The sequence below is a fragment of the Falco naumanni genome, chromosome 7 (assembly GCF_017639655.2).
Source record: "Falco naumanni isolate bFalNau1 chromosome 7, bFalNau1.pat, whole genome shotgun sequence".
NCBI lineage: Eukaryota > Metazoa > Chordata > Aves > Falconiformes > Falconidae > Falco > Falco naumanni.
Window position 1 is genome coordinate 19,381,587 of NC_054060.1, and position 18,913 is coordinate 19,400,499.

The 18,913-nt window shown below is 42.6% G+C and overlaps 1 protein-coding gene across 1 annotated transcript; it reads left to right on the forward strand.

Annotated features, from left to right (window-relative positions):
* Positions 1-631: 631 nt before the first annotated feature.
* FAM81A (family with sequence similarity 81 member A) lies at positions 632-18,351 on the forward strand. Its single transcript, XM_040602513.1, has 9 exons — positions 632-791; positions 4,590-4,657; positions 5,911-6,184; positions 6,941-7,059; positions 13,247-13,376; positions 14,536-14,642; positions 15,761-15,896; positions 16,278-16,473; positions 16,887-18,351. The coding sequence occupies exons 2-9, from the start codon at positions 4,611-4,613 to the stop codon at positions 17,024-17,026; spliced, it is 1,149 nt and encodes a 382-aa protein (XP_040458447.1). The 5' UTR covers positions 632-791; positions 4,590-4,610; the 3' UTR covers positions 17,027-18,351.
* The last annotated feature ends 562 nt before the right edge of the window (positions 18,352-18,913 follow it).

The following is an 18,913-nucleotide window of genomic DNA, read 5'->3' on the forward strand; positions in this document are numbered from 1 at the left end:
ATCCACCCAGAGCCAGCGTGCTGGTGCGGGCTGCCTGGCACGCCTGGCTGCCTCCCATGCTCCTTCCCCTTTGTTTACCCCAGACGGTTGTGCTGAAGTCCAAAGAATGACCCAAGCAGGAAACAAAAGCGCAGGCACCACCCCACCGCCGCTTCGCTTTTCCAGGAATACTTTCCCTTCGCTCACACGCCCCTGCTGCGCAAGAGGAGGATCACTTCTGCTGTGATACGTGAAGTTTTACTGACGCGAGCTGGTAGATGTTGTTTGAAAATACCACGCGGAAACGTGACCGCCAGACCCGTGATTTGCCGCCGTCCGCCGCCGGTGCTGCCGCACGCCCCAGCAAAGCCCGCGCCCCCGCCGCACCCCCGGCCCTGCTGCCCCACCGGCAGCTCCCAGCCGCGGCTGCCCTGCCACCCCCAGCCCCCCGCACCGCGGGCGCGGACCCTGCGCGCCGCCGGCAGCGCGGCTGCCCCTGCGCGGCCCGTCCGGGAGCGCCCGCCCCCCGCCCCGCGCGTTGCCATGGTGACGGCGTCCTGGCAACCGCTGCCGCTCCCGCAGCCCGGCCTGCGGCGGCCCCGCTCCGCGCTGCCGGGCGGGCGGGCGGCGGGCACGGCGCCGCCGATGGACGCAGGGCCGGCCCGCGGGCGCGGCGCGGCGGCGTAGCGGCAGGCAGGGCGCCCGGCCAGCGCCGCTGTGGCGGCGGCAGCGCGCTGAGGAGCGGGGCGCAGGCGGCCGCTGGCATGCGGGGGACAGGCGGCCAGCCCCGGCCCCGCCGCGATCCGGCACTGGTGAGTGCGCGCAGCGCCCTGCGCCCGCCCGGGAGCCCGTGGCAGCTCCGTGCCCCGCGTTGCATGGCCCTCGAGTGGCGCTGGCTGCGCTGTCGTGTCCTGTCACTGTCACTGTCACTGTCCTACACTCCGTGCTTCCGCGGCCGTCACCGCGCGTAGCGGTGCCCCCCGCGGCACGGCACGGCACGGCGCGGCGGGGAACGGCACGGCACGGCAGGGAACGGCGCGGCGCGGAAGGGAACGGCACGGCACGGCCGGCGGGGCCCCGGCCCTACGCAGGGCAGGCTGCGTCGCTGCCGCCACACGCCGGGGCGCGAGCATGGCTCCCGGCCCCGCTCCCGGCCCCGCGCCAGCACACCCCGGCCCGGGCTGGCGGCCCCCGCTTCCCCCGAGGGCCGGTGGCCCCGATCCCCGGGCGCAGCTGCTCCCCCCCCCCTCCCCCCTCGGCAGGCCGCCTGTGCCCCGTACGGCACGTGGGGCCGGGTGCGCAGGGTGCGCTCAGCGGCGCGGAGGGGCTCGGCCGTGCCGTGCCTCTCCGGTACAGCCGGGCCTGACCCTCCTCCGTGCCCTCCCGGTACAGCCGGGCCTGACCCCCCTCCGTGCCCAGCTGCGACACGGGAACTGTCCCGCTGCCCCCCGCCCGCGGCTCCCGCGCTGCCTGCGCCCCCGCGCAGCGCCCGCAGCCGCTCCCTGGCCGAGCGGCGCGGTGGAAGCGTTTCCCTGGCCGGTATCCCTGGCCGGTATCCCAGCCGGGTTTGGCTCCCCCGGGACCTGCCGCGGGCCGCACAGCCCCCCCCGCTTCACCCCCCCGGCAGCAGCGCTGTCAGGGTTAACAGGGCTCCACCACCCCGCAGGCGTGCGGTGGGAACGCGTGTGGGAAGCGCGGCGAGGCGCACAGAGTTAGCACGGGTCGGCATGGAGGATGGAAACCCCAAGGCGACAGGTGTGGTTATCCCTCCCATCCCGAGAAACGGAGCCCCCGCAGCCTCGGGCCGTGCCGGACGCTGGCGCAGCAGGAAGGGATGCCGCAGCACCAGGAGCCAGAGGGGAACTTTGCATTCCTAAAAGTGTCTCTCCAGCATGTTCCACATACGGCTTTTTCCCAAGTTTTTACACGTCTGCTGTCAGTGACCTAAAGAAACGCTAAAGACGTACCCCGGTCTGTATGGAAAAGCTGCCTAACCGATGAAGCGAACTGCTATTTTAGTGCTAGGCATACCAGTTACAACTGGGAAAAAAGTCTTTATATCATCCCTGTGACAAGTATGTTTAGAATATTCAGTAAATTGAATCATATTCAGTAAATTGAATCAATCGACCAAAATTGACAGGGTTAATAGATCATTATTTAAATTCCCATAGGAGTATCAAGCAGGAGACATCCTCATTAAAAAAAAAAAAAAGAAATTAAGCACCTGAAGCTTCAACTGTTATCTAAGTTGACCCTAGTTTACTGCCATTAAAATTGGAGCTATGTGAAACTACACTCCTCTGACTCTAGGCATTGGAACATCCTGGTTTTTTCTTTTGTTTTATATTTATTAGTCTAAATCGGTCTTACGCACACTCACAAGGAGGGACTTTGTCATTAGTTCTGACATGTATCTCTTAGTGTTTACTGCAGATAACCTCCAAACTGCAGAAAAGTTTTGTACAACTGCTGAACGAGGTCTTAATACATCCCTTCTGGGTGTTGGATTAGACCAAGAAATCTGATAATTGATATTTCAGTGTGTACCGAGTGATGTGCTTAAGTTAGCAATAACAAATGAATAAGAAGTCCATCTGTGTAACTTTTGTTTCATGCGCACAATTTCTCCAGACGGTTGCAGTTAGCTGCATGTCTAATGGTAGCCCAGCAGAACAAGTAAAAACGTCGAGCAATCCTATGCTTACTCTGCTGCAAACATTTTTTTCGATCGATAATAAATGGATCCTGAAGGCCGTAAGATTAAAACACTTGAGGATTTTTTTGTTTGGATGGTTTTTGTAAGGTGCATTTCGCTAAGACACTGCTAGATGTACAGACTTTAATATTTGTTCTTCATTTTTCTAGGTAGCATCCAGTGCTTTGCTGCTGTGATACGCATAGCTCTTCTTAAATCAGTGGGATATTCCTGTGTTTATAGTTCAATTGTGTTTAAATGCTTCACTGCATCAAGATCATTAAAATGTGTTATGGCCCAGAGGACTAAGAGTAAATGAGCTGAGAACTGGGTGCCGGGTTTCGGTATAACCCCACGGCACAGCTAGGAGTGAGACCTTGCAGAGTGGTGGCATTGTTTACAAAAAACCCCAACCAAACAAAACCAACCAAAAAACAAACAGCAACTGGGAAAGGACTGGACATTCAGTGTCTGCGCAGGATTTTCAATGCAGGAGTCATCATGATACCCAGCTCTTATAGCGTGCTTTTTACTTGCAGGCGTGTAAGAACTTAAACAAGGAGGTAGGTATCATTATCACTGTCTTCCATATGGGGAAACTGAGTCACTAGACATGGAAATAACTTGTCCAAAGTCATGAGGATCAGGTATTGAGCACGGAATCACAATCAGACCTTCTGAATTCCAGTTTAGTGTCATTGCTGCTCAGCAACCCAGCTTCTCTTAAAACTATTTTTTTTCTAATTTGTAGTTTCTGAAGCACTGTGCTATAAATAGAACACACATACTGTGACAATGTTTGCTCTCTGCTTTTAGGCAGTGCTTTCATGCATTTCTAAAGCATAAACACGCTTTGCATTTTGAGATCTCAGAGGATAGTCCTATCACTTCTTTACAGTCGGTATTTGACACTTTTCTTTCAATAACCCTGTTTTTCGGTTTGTACAGCATATTGCACCAGATTTCATCACCGATTGCAAAATTCTTTTCATACATCAGCCTTTAGTTTTCAGTAGGGATTTTAGGTTCCCAAAGAGTTCAGGCTCGGGCCACGATCGTTCTATTTATAGTTAAAAATGTTTATTTGTTTTACATAGGGCAGAAAAATTGGATTTGATTGAGGCTACTGTCCATTTCATTAATTTCTGTCAGTGAACAAAGCTGCTGAGCCAGGTACTGATCTTGTTTACAGTAAGATACCTAAAACATCTTTCTGAAGCTATTTAACAGAACTACCCTGCTGCAACGTCTGTCACAGTCTGGCTGGCTATGTCTAAAAATTAAACCCAGAATCTATATTCTTACCACAGAAGAATTTAGTTACAGCATAAAGTGTGGTCATTTAGATTTGAAGACAAATAAAAGACTCAGTTTTGCTAAATGGTGCTGATGTCCAACACATGTTACTTAGGTTTCTGACTGCCAATGCTTTAACCTGAAAAACACCTTAACCTGAATAATCCGCTGTCACAAAGTATTTTTATTTCATTCTCTAGCCAATACTTTCTTAAGCTTTACGATAATCCTGTGGATCTTGCTTTTTCATTCATTGATTGATGATGTCTGAGACCAGCTGACAGACTGGGGACCAGAACTTTGTTTGCCTCTGTCCTGCCAAACCAGTTCTGTGGGGCAACAGCAGATTTCGGTTCCAAGGCTGTCAGCCCTGCCTTTTTCAAGAGTATTGTTTTCACTACAAAAAGCTTTTTAGCAGTTTTTAGGTTTTCTCCTTTTGTTCTGTTGTATTGATTTTTATTTGCATTTATTCCATACGCAGCATTTGATTTCCAAGATCAGAGCTGTCAGCGTAATCTTGAAACTTTACTTAAAGGTCCACTTAAAGCAGAAGCATTAAGTCATTCCAGTGCCAGATACAAACTGTTAAATAATTCAACGTGTACTTTTTCAACAGACGTAAATTATTGACCAGAAGATGGCCCAGCGAAGCCCAATCTTCCCAACTCTTGCCCCTTCTGAAAGGTACAGTTTGGAATGTAAAAAGTAAAATCTTCATATCATAGAATATTATGTCTGTCAGTTCTCTCTCTATAGTAATGCTGTGACTTGGGGCTTAGGCATTAGTATGCAAAGCAAAATGAGACACTGTAGACTCATTCCAATCACAGTTCCTTACTCAGCTTTTACTTAATCCTCTCCCAAAGGAATTAAACAGCTTAAACTGTAACTGAATAGAAGTCCAATAATATTATATTTTAGCCACTCTTCTAGCAGCATGGAAAGAGTGTGAAAATTCAGAGCCAGAAGTGACCTTTGCTGGAGTCCTCTTACGTCTCTATCAGTATCATCATGGTGAAAGTAAACTGTTATTTTTGCTCATTTAACAGGAAACAACATGGAGAACACACAGTAAATAACAGAGTTCCAAGAAAAAAGATGTCCTCTTTCAAAGTGGGGTTGAACTTGTATCTTCCACTTATGCTTCTGAAAACTGTTCTGTACGGAATATAGCAGCAGGAAAAGATTGCGTGCATTAGCAGCCTAAGTATTTTTGAATTTGAGCACCCATGAGCTCCATTCCTTTCCATGGAAGCTATTCAGTGCAGAGCTCTCTTGAAAAAAAAATGGCAATTATTCAAAGTACCCAAACGTAAGCTGTTTTGGGGGAAAAACTGACTTCTGAAACTATGAGAAGCTTGTCATAATTTCAGTCTCTCCTCGGTTTCTACACCTGCATATCCTCCTGTCCAGCTCATGGGGGACCAAGCTTCTGTATGGTATTACTGGGTAGCTACAGAGAGTAAAAAAAAGAATGGATGCAAGCTACTCCTTTTAAATCTCAGTCGGTTTCCATTGAATTCGCAGTATCTACCTTCTGCATTTACTACTTGGATTAAGCTTGAGAACTGTTGAGACAAATAGCATTGGAAACTTTTGAAACTCAATGAAAAGGTTTTGAATTTGGATTCTTAATCAGATTAATAGTTCTGAATTGTAACTACTTTTATAATGCTAATGCCCTTTTATTGAGATCCTACGCTTTTGTAAGCTCCCTTAAAGGGTAGAAAAAAGAGCCTGACCTGCCTTTGTACCACAGAGGTGCTGCAGCCAGCAACAGCACCCACCGAGTTGCAGCAGCGGGCCCTCTCCCTGCGAGCACCTTGGTGCTGCTCCTCAGCATCGATATGCAGATAGCATCACGCTGTCTCCCGCGGAACAGCATTGCTCAGTTTTGGGTGAGAGCCTAACACTGACTGGATCTTCTTCTTCACTAGGCGGGTTCGAAACATACCGCTGCACAGCCAGGCGCTGACGGCGGTCCCGCTGGCATCCGCGAGCCTTGTGGATCAGCTGGAAGACAGAATCCTAAGCCATGAGAAAACAACGGCAGCTCTTGTGGAACACGCTTTTCGCATTAAGGAGGACATTGTTTCCACTCTGCACAGAATGCAGAACAAAGGGGGGGGTGACCGGTTGGCTAGGCAACTCTTGGAAGAACATATCCGAAACATAACGGCAATAGTGAGGCAGCTCAACCGGGACATCGAGGTATGTTAAGAATTTTTCACAGACTAATGGCATCTCAGCTACTCATTCCTTCTAATTTAGTAAGCAAGTTTACCACAGGAGGAGTAAAGGTCAGACAAGGTCTGAAGATCCTGTAAAGCTTATAAATTTTTTTTAGAACTTGAAAAACTGTTTGCAAATGACGCAATTCTTGCAGTGCCTATGAAAACAGCACGGGATATCAGCCCATAAACACAGAAACCTTTGTGATATTAATCAGCTTGCTTTCGAAAGCTGCATCGGAAAATCCTGAAAAAATGAATTAATGCGACAGTAATACCCAGCTCAAGTTCAGCCCAAAGGCTGTGCTGTGTAAACACAAGGAAATGCCTCAGCTCTGTAATAAACTTTCTTTCACTTCCGACTTAGTGACGACACGGAGCAGCCAGACCGACTGCTTGGCTTTGTGCCCTAATCGTGTGCAGATACCACCACGGCTGGCCTCTGCGGCTGTCAGCACCCGGGCCGTGGTGGCAAAAATGAAAGGATAAAAATGAATATTGAAGTCCCGGTTCCGCTGTCAAATTACACTTTGTTACAGTATTTATGTGCAGATTGGGCACTAAGAATAAGAAAGAGTAATGATCAAAAAAAAGTATCTGGTTTAGTACAAAACAAAGCTTTTAATAACGTAATAATAAAATGGTTTCTTACGTTACTGAAAAATAATGAGCGATATTTTAAGTGTACCTTACATGTGACATACTGAGTTTATATTTGCATATGAATGCTTTGTAGATGCTGCAGGAACAGATACGTGTCAGAGACAATCTCAGCTATGGAACAAATTCTACCCTGAAGAGTCTGGAAATGCGACAGCTTTCTGGTTTAGGAGATCTTCGGGGAAGAGTTGCAAGGTAAAAGTCAACACAGAACCATCTTTTGGGGCCTAGCTAATGTTGTTTTAATCTTGAAGTATGACTGTTAATAATAATGGGCTGAATTCAACTTTGGCAGAATTCCCAGGATAATTTTGCTCAGTGTTTTCAAGAAAATTAGTAATAATCCTTTGCACTCCGTTATTACATATTACACTTAACAATATCACCCTTAATTCCTGAAATTAGTTTTTAATAAACTACCTCAAATTCCTTAGGAATTTGGATTTGGTTCAGCTTTAAAAAGCACTCCACTTAGGCTGGTCTATCTTTGAAACAAATCAATTAGCACAATTATAAAGGCAGCAGGGAACAATTTGCACTTGTAAAGAACAGAATAGCTGCACATTTCTGCATATGTTTTAGAAGCAAAAATCTGTGCATTCAGTTACTGGTTAGCCATATTAACAACTACGCAGGCTGCCCAGCACGTAAGGAACAGAAAACTATAAAGTAACGGGGTTTTATAGGCTACTTGAAACTCCAGGTTTCAATTGTGCAACTACACAGGCTTCAGCTTGTGCCACCGGTGACACATCTACAAAGCCCAGTACAACAGCATTTGCTTCAGTGTCTGTCAAGTTGAGCACAAAAGACAGAGGATATGTAACACCTATAGAAAAAGGACCTAATCCAGCTTAAAGTAGCTTGGCTAATAACTTTGGTGGATGTACACTTGTCCTGAATTTGATCTACTGTCTATATTGTACAGATAGTTTTCCTTTTTTGCCCTTCAACTCATTTAGTGATAACTTTCAACAGCCTACAAAAATAATCTGGGAGAGATTTGCTTTGAACTGAAGTTTTCTCATAAATTGTTTCATGTTTCCACTGTAACTTCGATAGCCCATTTTGTAAAGAATACTTCAGAGGGGTTTTACACATATATATATATATATATATATATATATATATGTATTATCTATGTCACTGAGAAATCCCTGACAAATTTACCTGCTTAGATCTTCCTGCTTCTTTATATAAAAAGTCCACTTTGAGACCATACCACAGCCTGGGCACGGTCTGTATGGGAGCCGCGCAGTTGCTACACCTTGCGCAGCAGAATACGGTGCCTTTGCATTCAGTAGCAGGACTCGGGTGAATCAACACGAGCCAGCAGGAGCCCCACAGCGGGGCCCTCGCCTGTCCCCAGTGCTGCTGTGGGGATCGGCGGTGGGCTAGCGCAGTCTGAGCCAGGATTTCTTCTATTTACTTAGGGCAACGCCCTCGTACTGCGCCTGGGTTGCAATTAGTTGTATGAGATTACACCAATCTGCCTCATCTCAGACTGTGCAGTGAACCTTGGATATTTGCATTCATTACTGTCACAGAAGCAGTTTACAGTCTTTTTAACTGTTACCTTCTATTCAGCATTATGCTCTCTACATAAAAATTTTCCCTGAATGAGGAAGAGAAAAAGCTTCCCTTTACCAGAAATCAAGTTATAGCAGTGTTCCACAGGAGAACGCTCTTTGCCTTTAATTACAGACATATTCTACTTTGCAAATTCATGTTCCTGTGACTAATGATTATAGCAATATCTGGAGATCATGGTCAAGGCGGCAGTTTGCTATGCTGTTGGCACAACACAGGTACTTACAAGAAACTTCCCTCGGGATAAACACTTTCTGATTACTCTAGCTAATGTTCCTTATATAAAACAGGCTGAATTCACCTGATGTAATTTCCCATTTACATCTAGTCCTGCTAGTTTTCAGATGAGTTCAAAGAGTGAAACCTTAGACACATGATCTAGTTACTGGGGGTCAGCAGCTTGCTGTGCATCAGCTCTCGGCCACAGCCAAGGTCCTACGCACGGCCGAGGCTACTGCACACCGAGCTCCTTCAGCTCCCGGCACGGCACGTGTGCTCCAGGCTAGAAGTGTGCAGGACAGTCGGTGTGCATCAGTCTGTATGTGCCACGCCACAGTAAATCACCTCAGTCTGAGCCCTTTGGTCCTGTAATAATTTTAGTGTCAGTCTCAGGATTCTGGCCAAATTTCAGTTCCAGTAATTGCATGCGTATTAGACATCCTATTCAACTTCAATATTGGAGAGGATGGTGTTTATTTCCTAACACCAACTGTTCTGTAACATGTCAATATATCATCGAACAACTGTCTCGTTATTTCTTGAGGGATGCTGCTTTTAACGATGAGAACAGGGATCCCTGATGCACATGCAGTTCTGAAGCACAGCTCCAAACCCACGTACCCACAGCTCTGGAGGAGTGACATTCAGACACACCTCACAGCCGACCCCACCTGCGCCACAGAACGAACTCCTATCCCTCTCAGAAGACTGAGCACGCATTACAGCTCATGTCTCTGGGCCATTTCTCATGAAGCACAATTTACTGATGAATTTGTAAAGCATCATTACAGTGTTCACCATGAATGATGCCCTACATTTTCCTAAGAACCAGCGTTATTCACTTTAAGAAAAATATTATCTCTATTAGATTCAGTTACACATTGAGCAGAAAATGAGGTAAATGCCTCCTTTTAGATGGATCTGGACAGATCCATCACTCCAGCCTTCTGACCCTGATGTTGGCAACACAAATTGACCAAGTCTATTTCTAGTGATACTGGATCATAAACCTCATGAATAGTGCCTTAGAATTTTTTTACAGAATAACTTGTGGACTATGGTCATCCATCTGGAAAGTTTCAATACAGCAGCCTGATCAGAACCATAGCACTAAGTAGCTGCCTCTAGAAGCTTCCCGAAAGCTGAAACATCCAGAGAAATGGCAACGTTGCATGTTCAAATTGGGCCTACTTTGCATATATGGATGATTTTTTATATACATTATAGATCTGATTCATTTCAGACACCCTGGACTCATGACACGTAGGCAGATTTTCCTACACTGCACAGAAAATGAGCCTGATGCATCTGGGATGCACTGCATTTAGGAACTTCATAAGTACAATAAATGTGCTGCACCCTGGCTACTTGCCGTGTAGGAGACGCACACGATGAGCATGATCTGGGCTCCCTGATCCAGGCTACTCAGAACCTACCAGCTCTGCTGGTCCTGCCCAGTGGATCCCCTGGACGCATCAACTTGCTTTCACTACTTTTTCTTCAGCTACTTGTTTTTCACTGAAACACTGGTATTTTAACTGAAACATCTCTTGTTATAATAGAACAGGAACATTAAATCTTTATGTACCATCATAGCGTAATTTATACAGCATCCTGTTGCAGAGCATTGGTTTAGTTCACAGCTTTATCTGGTCCCCCGTGACAGTGAATAGAGCAACCATTGTGTTTTGATTTCTTAGAGATCAAAGGCAACAAAAATGCTCTTCAGGGCACCAGAAAAATAACTACTGCTTTTGCTTACTATGACTTGGAAGGCAGTTGTTTGGTAATTTCACTGTTTGTATTAAACATCCCTGGTTTCTCGAATTATGCTGTATTCTGAAATTGAGAATAACGCTTGGCACTATGAAATCTCTCCGTTTATTCTTCATTTACTAATTTCCAGTAACTACACAGCTTGGCAATCCGAACTTTCAGAAAATGTCCTCCAACATCAAGCATTACTACAATGAACACATTCTAGTGCATCTTTAGCTCAATTTTCAACAGTGCATGTGTGCAACTGCACGTGAAAAACTGCACTGGGTTGTTCGTATAGCCAGCTTCAGAATTTCAGGCATGAAGACAGAGAATTATTTATTGTGCATTTCTTTGTAAAAAATGGTTTTATATACAGCTCTTGTTTTTTTAAAGTAGTATTTCTCCTAGAAATCTATTTCTCATTTCTTTGTCCTTTTAAGATGGCCAAACCTTGAAAGTTGTTTTCAACTTCTGTCTTTATATCCATAGTCTCCTGGCTTATTTATATGACTTATATGTCATATAATTTAAAATAAAAATAAATTTGTATTATTTTATATAATTTATATTTATTATATATATAATTACAAATTTATATGATTTATATTTACTTAAGACAGTCTGATTAAATTACACAGGAACTTAAATCCAGTGTTCAGAAATAGTTGGTTCTATTTTTAAGAAGAATTATATTGTCATTTTAACATGAATCTATAAAGTAGTATCAAAGCAGAACTTTCAGAGGTATGGGAAGTTCATTGGGGATTGTAACATGCCGCCTTTTTTTTTTTCTTTTTTTTTTTTTTAACAGGGAAAAATTCCAAACTGTAGTATGTACTTCTGTTTGGTTTGCTGATTTTCTTCTGACCCTTCACAAAGTAGAAACCTGAATAAAAAATGTTACGTTCATCTTATTATTACCTCCCCACCATTTGAAGGCTAGTAGAAGCATGGACTGAGGTTATTTAATTACTCTAAGTTTTAAACTCAAAATGTACACTCACTTAACTAATATCAATTCTTCGTCTACAGAACACTGATGTTTCTTCCAGGTCAAAACTAATCAAGTGTTGTAAGTGTGTACAATATAAATAACAAAAAGACTTCTCTGCGACCACTTCAATATATGGAATATTGTTTGAAAAACCAAACCAAACCAAACAACATAGCAGGATAAACATTCCAGGCTGACACTAAATTAACACAGATTTTAATGTTTCAGTTACTGTGCAACTATATGACCCCTTTGATCATGTAACTGCGTTCCACAAAGAAGAGAGATGCACTGTCATTAATCCCAAAACACTCATTTGCCTTAAAATCAGTTACAGATGCCTGCTGTTCACATTTGCTACAGTAGTTTTCAAAGCTGTTTCTTTTCATATTTTCTGTCACGCCTCAGAGAAACAAAACTGTATTTTTTAAGCCCATAGGCTTTTGGTGACTAGATGCAAGCTGATTTCTTTCCTCTGATTCAACTTGGAGAGATTTGGCTTCTCTCTTGTCTTTCTAAAGAAACTGCCTGATCGTAAGACCTACAAGTATGGGTCACTGCGATGTAAACCTTAGCTGGTCTTCCTACAGATACTACTAACTAAGCCTCACAATGCTGAGCTGCTGAATTATAATTTTAATTTTCACAGGTTTTATAATTTTTAGGTGCTATTTTGCATTACTGATTATTTTCACATTTAAATTTTACTGTAATACTAAGCAGATGCTCCGTTTGTCATTTCAGCCATTCCTTTCCCTTCATGTTTAATGATACTGTAGTTACTGTAACCGAGGTGATGAAAATGCGTGTTGAAATGAAAGCCTTTGTACTGAAATGTCACTAGAAAGATGTTAAAATGTGTCATCGGTTTAGGTAATGACTTCAGGTGCCTTTGCTTGTTCCTTCTTACTGCCTTTTTCTTCTTCAAACTGTAGCTGCTGTCTGTTCCTCATCAGTTTCATAGATCAAATTTGGTAACATTGCCAATTACATATTTCCCTTAGCAAAAAAATACACTCCTCATGCTTCGCAGAGGTCTTACTCCTGAAATTACAGTACTCACATTTTTACAGCTCAGTTAATGTCCTAACTGTGTTACTGTAGATGAAATCCACCTGACCAAAGTGTTTTTCAAATGTGGTACAAAATGCACATATTCGATAGCACATTTATCCTGAAAATGTTACAGCATCGACTAATGTTCCAGTGTGAAGAAAGGAAATAATAATTACTGTGCTCCAGGACGGCATTTTGTAGCCTTTTGTGAGACAAAATTGCCATTCCTTTCAATGACAGTTTTACCTAAAGACTAATAACTGTAAAATTTGCCTCACATTGTTTGCTACACATATTAAATGTATACTACTATTTCACAAATAAAAATAAGTACGCGAACCTCAGGATAACACAGCTTCAATAATGGAAAAAATGGTCCTCAATTATTTAGGCTTCTAATCCTGTAGGTGAACTCATGCACACCTTAACAGATGTCTTCTGGAGTATGACAGAAATACGAGGGACTGAAATTCTGCATCTTCTAATGTTGTTTCCCTGGCTGATAACACCGCAGTCTCCATGTGTTACATCAGTGCCAAGAAGGCAGGAATGTTGTGGGTCAGACTGTTTGACTTCTAGTCCCATTTGGGAGCCGTTTGTTGAATACTGTGAGATATATCACCACTGTTACAGTCTTGTAAGACACTGTTTGTTAGACAGCCAGGAATTTCACAGAAATGCCCAGTCTAAAATGGATAATTTTAAAAGCCTGGACCTTATACTCTATTCAGCTGTTGCTTTGGTATTTATTTGTTCAAACAGGTGTGACGCTGGGTTAGCCAGACTGTCTGCAGAGCATAAAATTACCTATGAAAGACTTCAGAGCCTAAGTAAAGACCAACACACCTCCAAGCTCATCTTAGAGTCTAAAATCAAAGAGGCAGAAATACAGGTATGGTATTTAGATCAAAGTGATCAATGTACGGGTGAAAGGTATAGTCTAATTCACACAAACTCCAGTACTGTTAATTATTGTCCTGGGAGGTCACAGATTTACAAATGGAGAGCTGTATCTGCTCACAGTCCTTATTAGATTGAATACTGGTACCTAGCTGCATTACTGTGCTGGTCTAATTGAAAAAAGTCCTTAATTTTCTGCTTTAGCATGCTGTGTAGATGGAGCTAGTATTATAAGGCACCAGAAAGGCCTCCAGGAATGAACAGAGGTGCTCTGGAAAACTACCACAACAATGCAAGCATCAGTGTCTCTCCCTGTATGTTTTGGCCTTCCCTGGCTGACTTCATACGTATTTGAACACAATTATTGAAAGTTTGCAAAAAAAACCTGGGTTTGGGTTCTGTGAATCCGTTAATTTGTCTGCTGTGTTTCTCTTCCATTGGGTAAGAGAATGGGAGTGAGCACTAGGTACAAGCAGAGACTTAGGACATTAAGGAAAAGGATTCTTCCTATCTCCAGCTCAAGGCCTTCCCATTTTCTTGGGCAACAAAAGTATTTTTCCATCTTCATTTTGCAGTTGGCAAGTGGTTAAAATCCACTTTACCTCTCTCAGAAGACTCTGTATAGTGTATTAGCATGCCAGGAGCATATTGGCACGAATCTTGTAAAACAGAACAGTATGTTTTGTGAAACTGGGATGGTTGCTTTGGTGAGAAGTATTTCCTGTTAGTAATGACCTCCCCCCAGCTAAATTCAGCACTTCTAGCACTGCAGTAGCTGTTATACATGAAGTGATGAATATCACTTGGTACTGGCGGAGTGCTTTGCCATTCATTTACCATGCTTATCTGGCAACATAGAGATGGATGGATGGTGCAAATTCAGGTGTCTCAAGGGGGGGAGCAGGCAGGTGCCTTCAAGGCAAGACTGTTCAAATTATTTATGGCTGAAAAATTACCATTTTTACAATGTTGCTACTTTCGTCTTGCAAGGTAGAATGCTTTTCATAATAAAGTGAAATGTGCAAATTCAATTTTTTAAATGTCAGCAAAACCGGCCCTACTTTAAGGTCTCCTCTACTGTTCTGAAATATCCCAAATGAGACTGTGATGAAATGCTGTTGCAAAATAGTAAATAGTGAATCTCGTTTCAGATTTCTCACCTCCTGAGCAGGGTAGAGCAGTCCATCGTGCAGCAGGAGGCGAAGCTGAAGCTGGCCTACAAGGAGAGCAGCCAGCAGCTCCACCTGCTGGACATGAAGTGAGTGCCGCCAGCCCGGCTGCGGCCCTGCGCCGCACCCCCCAGCTGCTTGTATCTTCGGGGCTGCAAAAGAGTGAACCTCTTTAACTGTGCATGTGCGCCCCACAGATGTTACAAAAGCGAGCGGGCCTCACCTGCAACGCGAATCCTGCCCCTAATGTTGTTAGGCCGTTTTGAACCGCCCATTAAGTCCCTGGTTAAGTATTCAGGCAGAACTTGTATTAAAGAGCACAGCTAAGGATTTTTGTAGGAGTGGCCTGGTACCTTTTTGCAAGAGCTGTACGAAGCAACTAATGCTGGAGGTGGCTGTCGGGAGCGGTGCAAAAAGTTCGACTCAAGCAACCAGGCAGCAAGGCACAGCATTCACAAAGCGTTACTGCTTTCAATTGGCTTAAATAATTAACTCAAATACCTAAATTATTAATGATAAGCTACTGTGCTACTACTGGACATTATATAGGGATATATTCAATTCAGCTATTAACTCCTCTCCAGGCATTTCTCACTCAGTGGCACTCCTGGCTTAAGCCATCCGCATCCTTACTCCTTACTGCTTATTGCCATCCTCACGCAACCTCCATCAGTTACGTCAGTAAAACTATTTGAAAACCAGATGAAAGAATAGATCCAGATTTCAAATATTCACTGGAAGAAAGGCTGTCTAAAGAAACAGTTTCACTGGCACCATTGGTTGGTGTAAACTTGAGGTGGGTATAGGCAACGTAAGTGTGGCTCTATGAACCAGCATTACCACTAAAATAAACGGTTACCAAATCTATGTTCAGATTTAAGACCTACAGACATGAAGACTATAATCTGAATGGATGATGTTATTCTGTTTTCAATGCTGCAAAGATTTTGCACCTACTATGTCACAAAATGTTGTGATGTGTTTCATATAAAACCCTGCTATTTTGTTGTGCTTTCATCTTTATTTTCGAAAACAATGTTACTTTATCCACTTTAGTAGCCTTAAATTCAAAGATTCCCCTTAATATGGTGTCAAGAATGTATTAAATTGTGATTAATTTTTTTAATGAACATGTTCATAAAAAGTCACTGCTGAATGACCACAAGTTCCGCTATTTTGTATCTGCTAATTTCTATTATGCTCTTAGATTAAAAAATGCTATTGAGGAACTCAGCAGCCAGATTTTGTCTGCACGTAGCTGGTTGGAACAGGAACATGAAAGGATTGAAAAAGAGCTTGTGCAAAAAATTGACCAACTCTCATTGACTTTTAAGGAAAACACTGTAAGTTTTGTTAAAATGTCCTATTAATGCTTCTCAGGAAGTATGCAAAAGCATTATTAATAACTAAGATGATGTAATTGAGGTATTACTTGAGTGAGATTTTCAGACCCCCTCGATATTTGTACAACTTTTCACTGATGTCAAGTATGCCATCCCTACAGCCTGAGAGTCTTCAAATAAATTTGATTACTTCTAAATAGATCAGTATTGTAGCCTACAGTAATCAAGTCAGTTTAAACCATTTTATAAAAAAATTATAATTCCTTACACCTTTGAATTCCACATAAAAGATGATTAATCAATATCTACTGCACATTTGGGAAAGAACACTGTAATTTCATATGCAGAGTAACTAATAAAAATTCTTTTTCTCGGCTCCAGGAAATGAGTGAAAGAGCTATAGAGATGAAATTTAACCAAATGGCAGAGAAAATTGACAAAATAGAAGAAATACAGAAGATAACCATGGAAACACAGGAAGCAAAACAAACTGAAGAAAAGATAAACATTCGCATCGGCAAACTTCAAAATGAGATAAATGAAGATATAAAAGAAATGAAAGCTGAAGTTAATGCTGGTAGGACCATAGTTATCAAGTTCTTTATTCTGACTTGTGGTAACAATGATCGACCTATAATTATATGCAAAATGCCTTTGCTTGCATCGAAGCAGGTGAAGACTTTTGGGCCACATGTAATGGCTGCACCTGTTGACATTAAAAAGGATTTTCACTCAGTGTGAAATTCATAGCAACAAGGTGACATCTCATTAGCTTAGAAGTGCTCTCCCCAGAGCCTACGTGGCCATAGCTTGGCTGCCACTGGCGGCATTTTTGCCATCAGCACACGATTACGGTCCTATTTTTCTGCAGAACTTTTGCTGTCTTCCTAGCGTAAAGCACAGTGTTATGGTAAGAAGTACACTTTGATAGTAATTATGTGATACTCTTGCTTTTGATCATGAGTTAATCTACTTTTCACCTGTAATTAGGATTTGCAGCTATCTACGAGAGCATTGGGTCTCTACGGCAAGTTCTAGAAGCAAAAATGAAGCTGGACAGAGACGAACTACAGAAGCAGATCCACCAAATGAAGCAGGAGGTTCCAACATGGGGAGAGCCTGGACCATGACTGCAAGGTTTTGTCCAAGAGATTCACGTTTACCTGGCTAAACAGGCAGACTACGATCTTGTTCCAGCCTGTAATCCAAATGAAATGCATGTACCAAATGACACGCTGCTGTTGCGCACGTGCGTATGTTTACTCGAGGCAGTAAATGCAAGCCAAGCTCTTCACAGACCAACTGACAACATGCTCTTAGGGCTGAGGTGCTCATTTGCCACTGCAGTACTCTAGTTGCTCTCAGGAGGTTAAGCACCATGTAAAACTGGAGTAATATATTGGTGAAGCTGGCACCTAATTTGCGAAAGGTATCCCAGTGCTCCCCAGTTTCACAGGCTTGATCAGGCAGGTATATGCTTTTATTTATCTACATATATATGTAGATAAGCACCTGCACACACACCCCCCTTTAAAAAAAAAAAAACCACACCAAAAAACCAAAACCAAACCAAACACCCCCAAATTGATATCATTTGTTTAACATCAGTTTGGCAAGATTCTCTACCTTGATACAAATTACTTAATTGAATTCAGTGGCCATTTTTATGGTTTATTTTACTATTGACTTCCTGGGGAGACAGAATTGGTACCAAACAGACCAGTTTTCAAAACCTAGATACCATCAGAAAATCGTTCAGTTCTGCAGATATCTTCTCTGTGTATGTGTAAACTAAGTAGTGTTATACAATGTAGTGGTAGACTAAGATGATTCATGAACAGTGTCAAGAAACTTAACTCGTAGTCTTAAGTATTGTGACCTTTTTTTAATTAATAGCCAAGTGCAGTTGAGACAAAGTAAAAGATGTATATAGAGTATTTTATAACTGGGCATGTGTTCCTGTGACTTGTCTCATTATATTGGTAAAAACTTTGAAAGGTTTGAAAACAAAAGAGAAGGTGATAATCTAAGATACTCTAGAGAATGTAAAATAAAATGCATTTTACAATCTGCTTAAAAGCTTTTATTAAACAACTGATTATTTGAATTTATGTGACTTCAATAATTCAGTAGATTCAAATTGCTAATTGCATTCACAGTATTTCCAAATAATAATGGTGCTTGTTTCCATTCCCAGAACAGATTAAATCATGAAAATCAGCAGCCACATGGCATATGAATCTACACAGGAGAATATATATATGTTGATTTTATATCTTCATTCATAGCTCAAGATTGCTCCTCATATTTGTAAATCATGCAGGATTGAGCACTCATGAATAAAAGGCCTTATACAGTATCCTATTAGTTTATAATATTAATAGTAAATCATGTACAAAACCACTATTAATTTACACAAGCATTATTGTTAACGTAAATAAATCAATTGGACATCCCTGCACTGTCTTTAATGGACCTTTCGTTTGGCCAGTATTGCACAACCATATTCCTATTTGGAAAATCAGTGGCCAGTTCCTCATCACTTCCATGAAAGAGGGTTTAACTCACAGAGTGACCATATCAAGAAAAAAAAACAACTCCAAAACCTTAAACTCATTAACTTCGGTAGGACAGTGTAGTGTGTAGAAATCAATACAATGCATACATCTTCACAGGATTAGCACCTAAGTTTGTATTCACTTCCTATATAGCTGAAAGTGATGTAATGTATCAAAGATACAAGAAATTTTTGCAACTCTGGCTTGCAATGCTCTTTGATAACAAAACTGCCTCTGTTATTCCTGTTTTGTGTCATCCATGTGCTGTAAAATATATTTATGATGGCAGCTAAGGGGAAAGCCCAATTGACTAAAGGGAGACAATGAAATGTTTGCAGGTATTTCTTAAGAATTGTCTTAAAAATTCATTGTTTCTTTATGTCTGTATTCTTATCTATTCTTAAGTATTTAGCCATGTGCAGTGGGAAAGCTATCACTGGTGTTTTACTAAAAAAAACC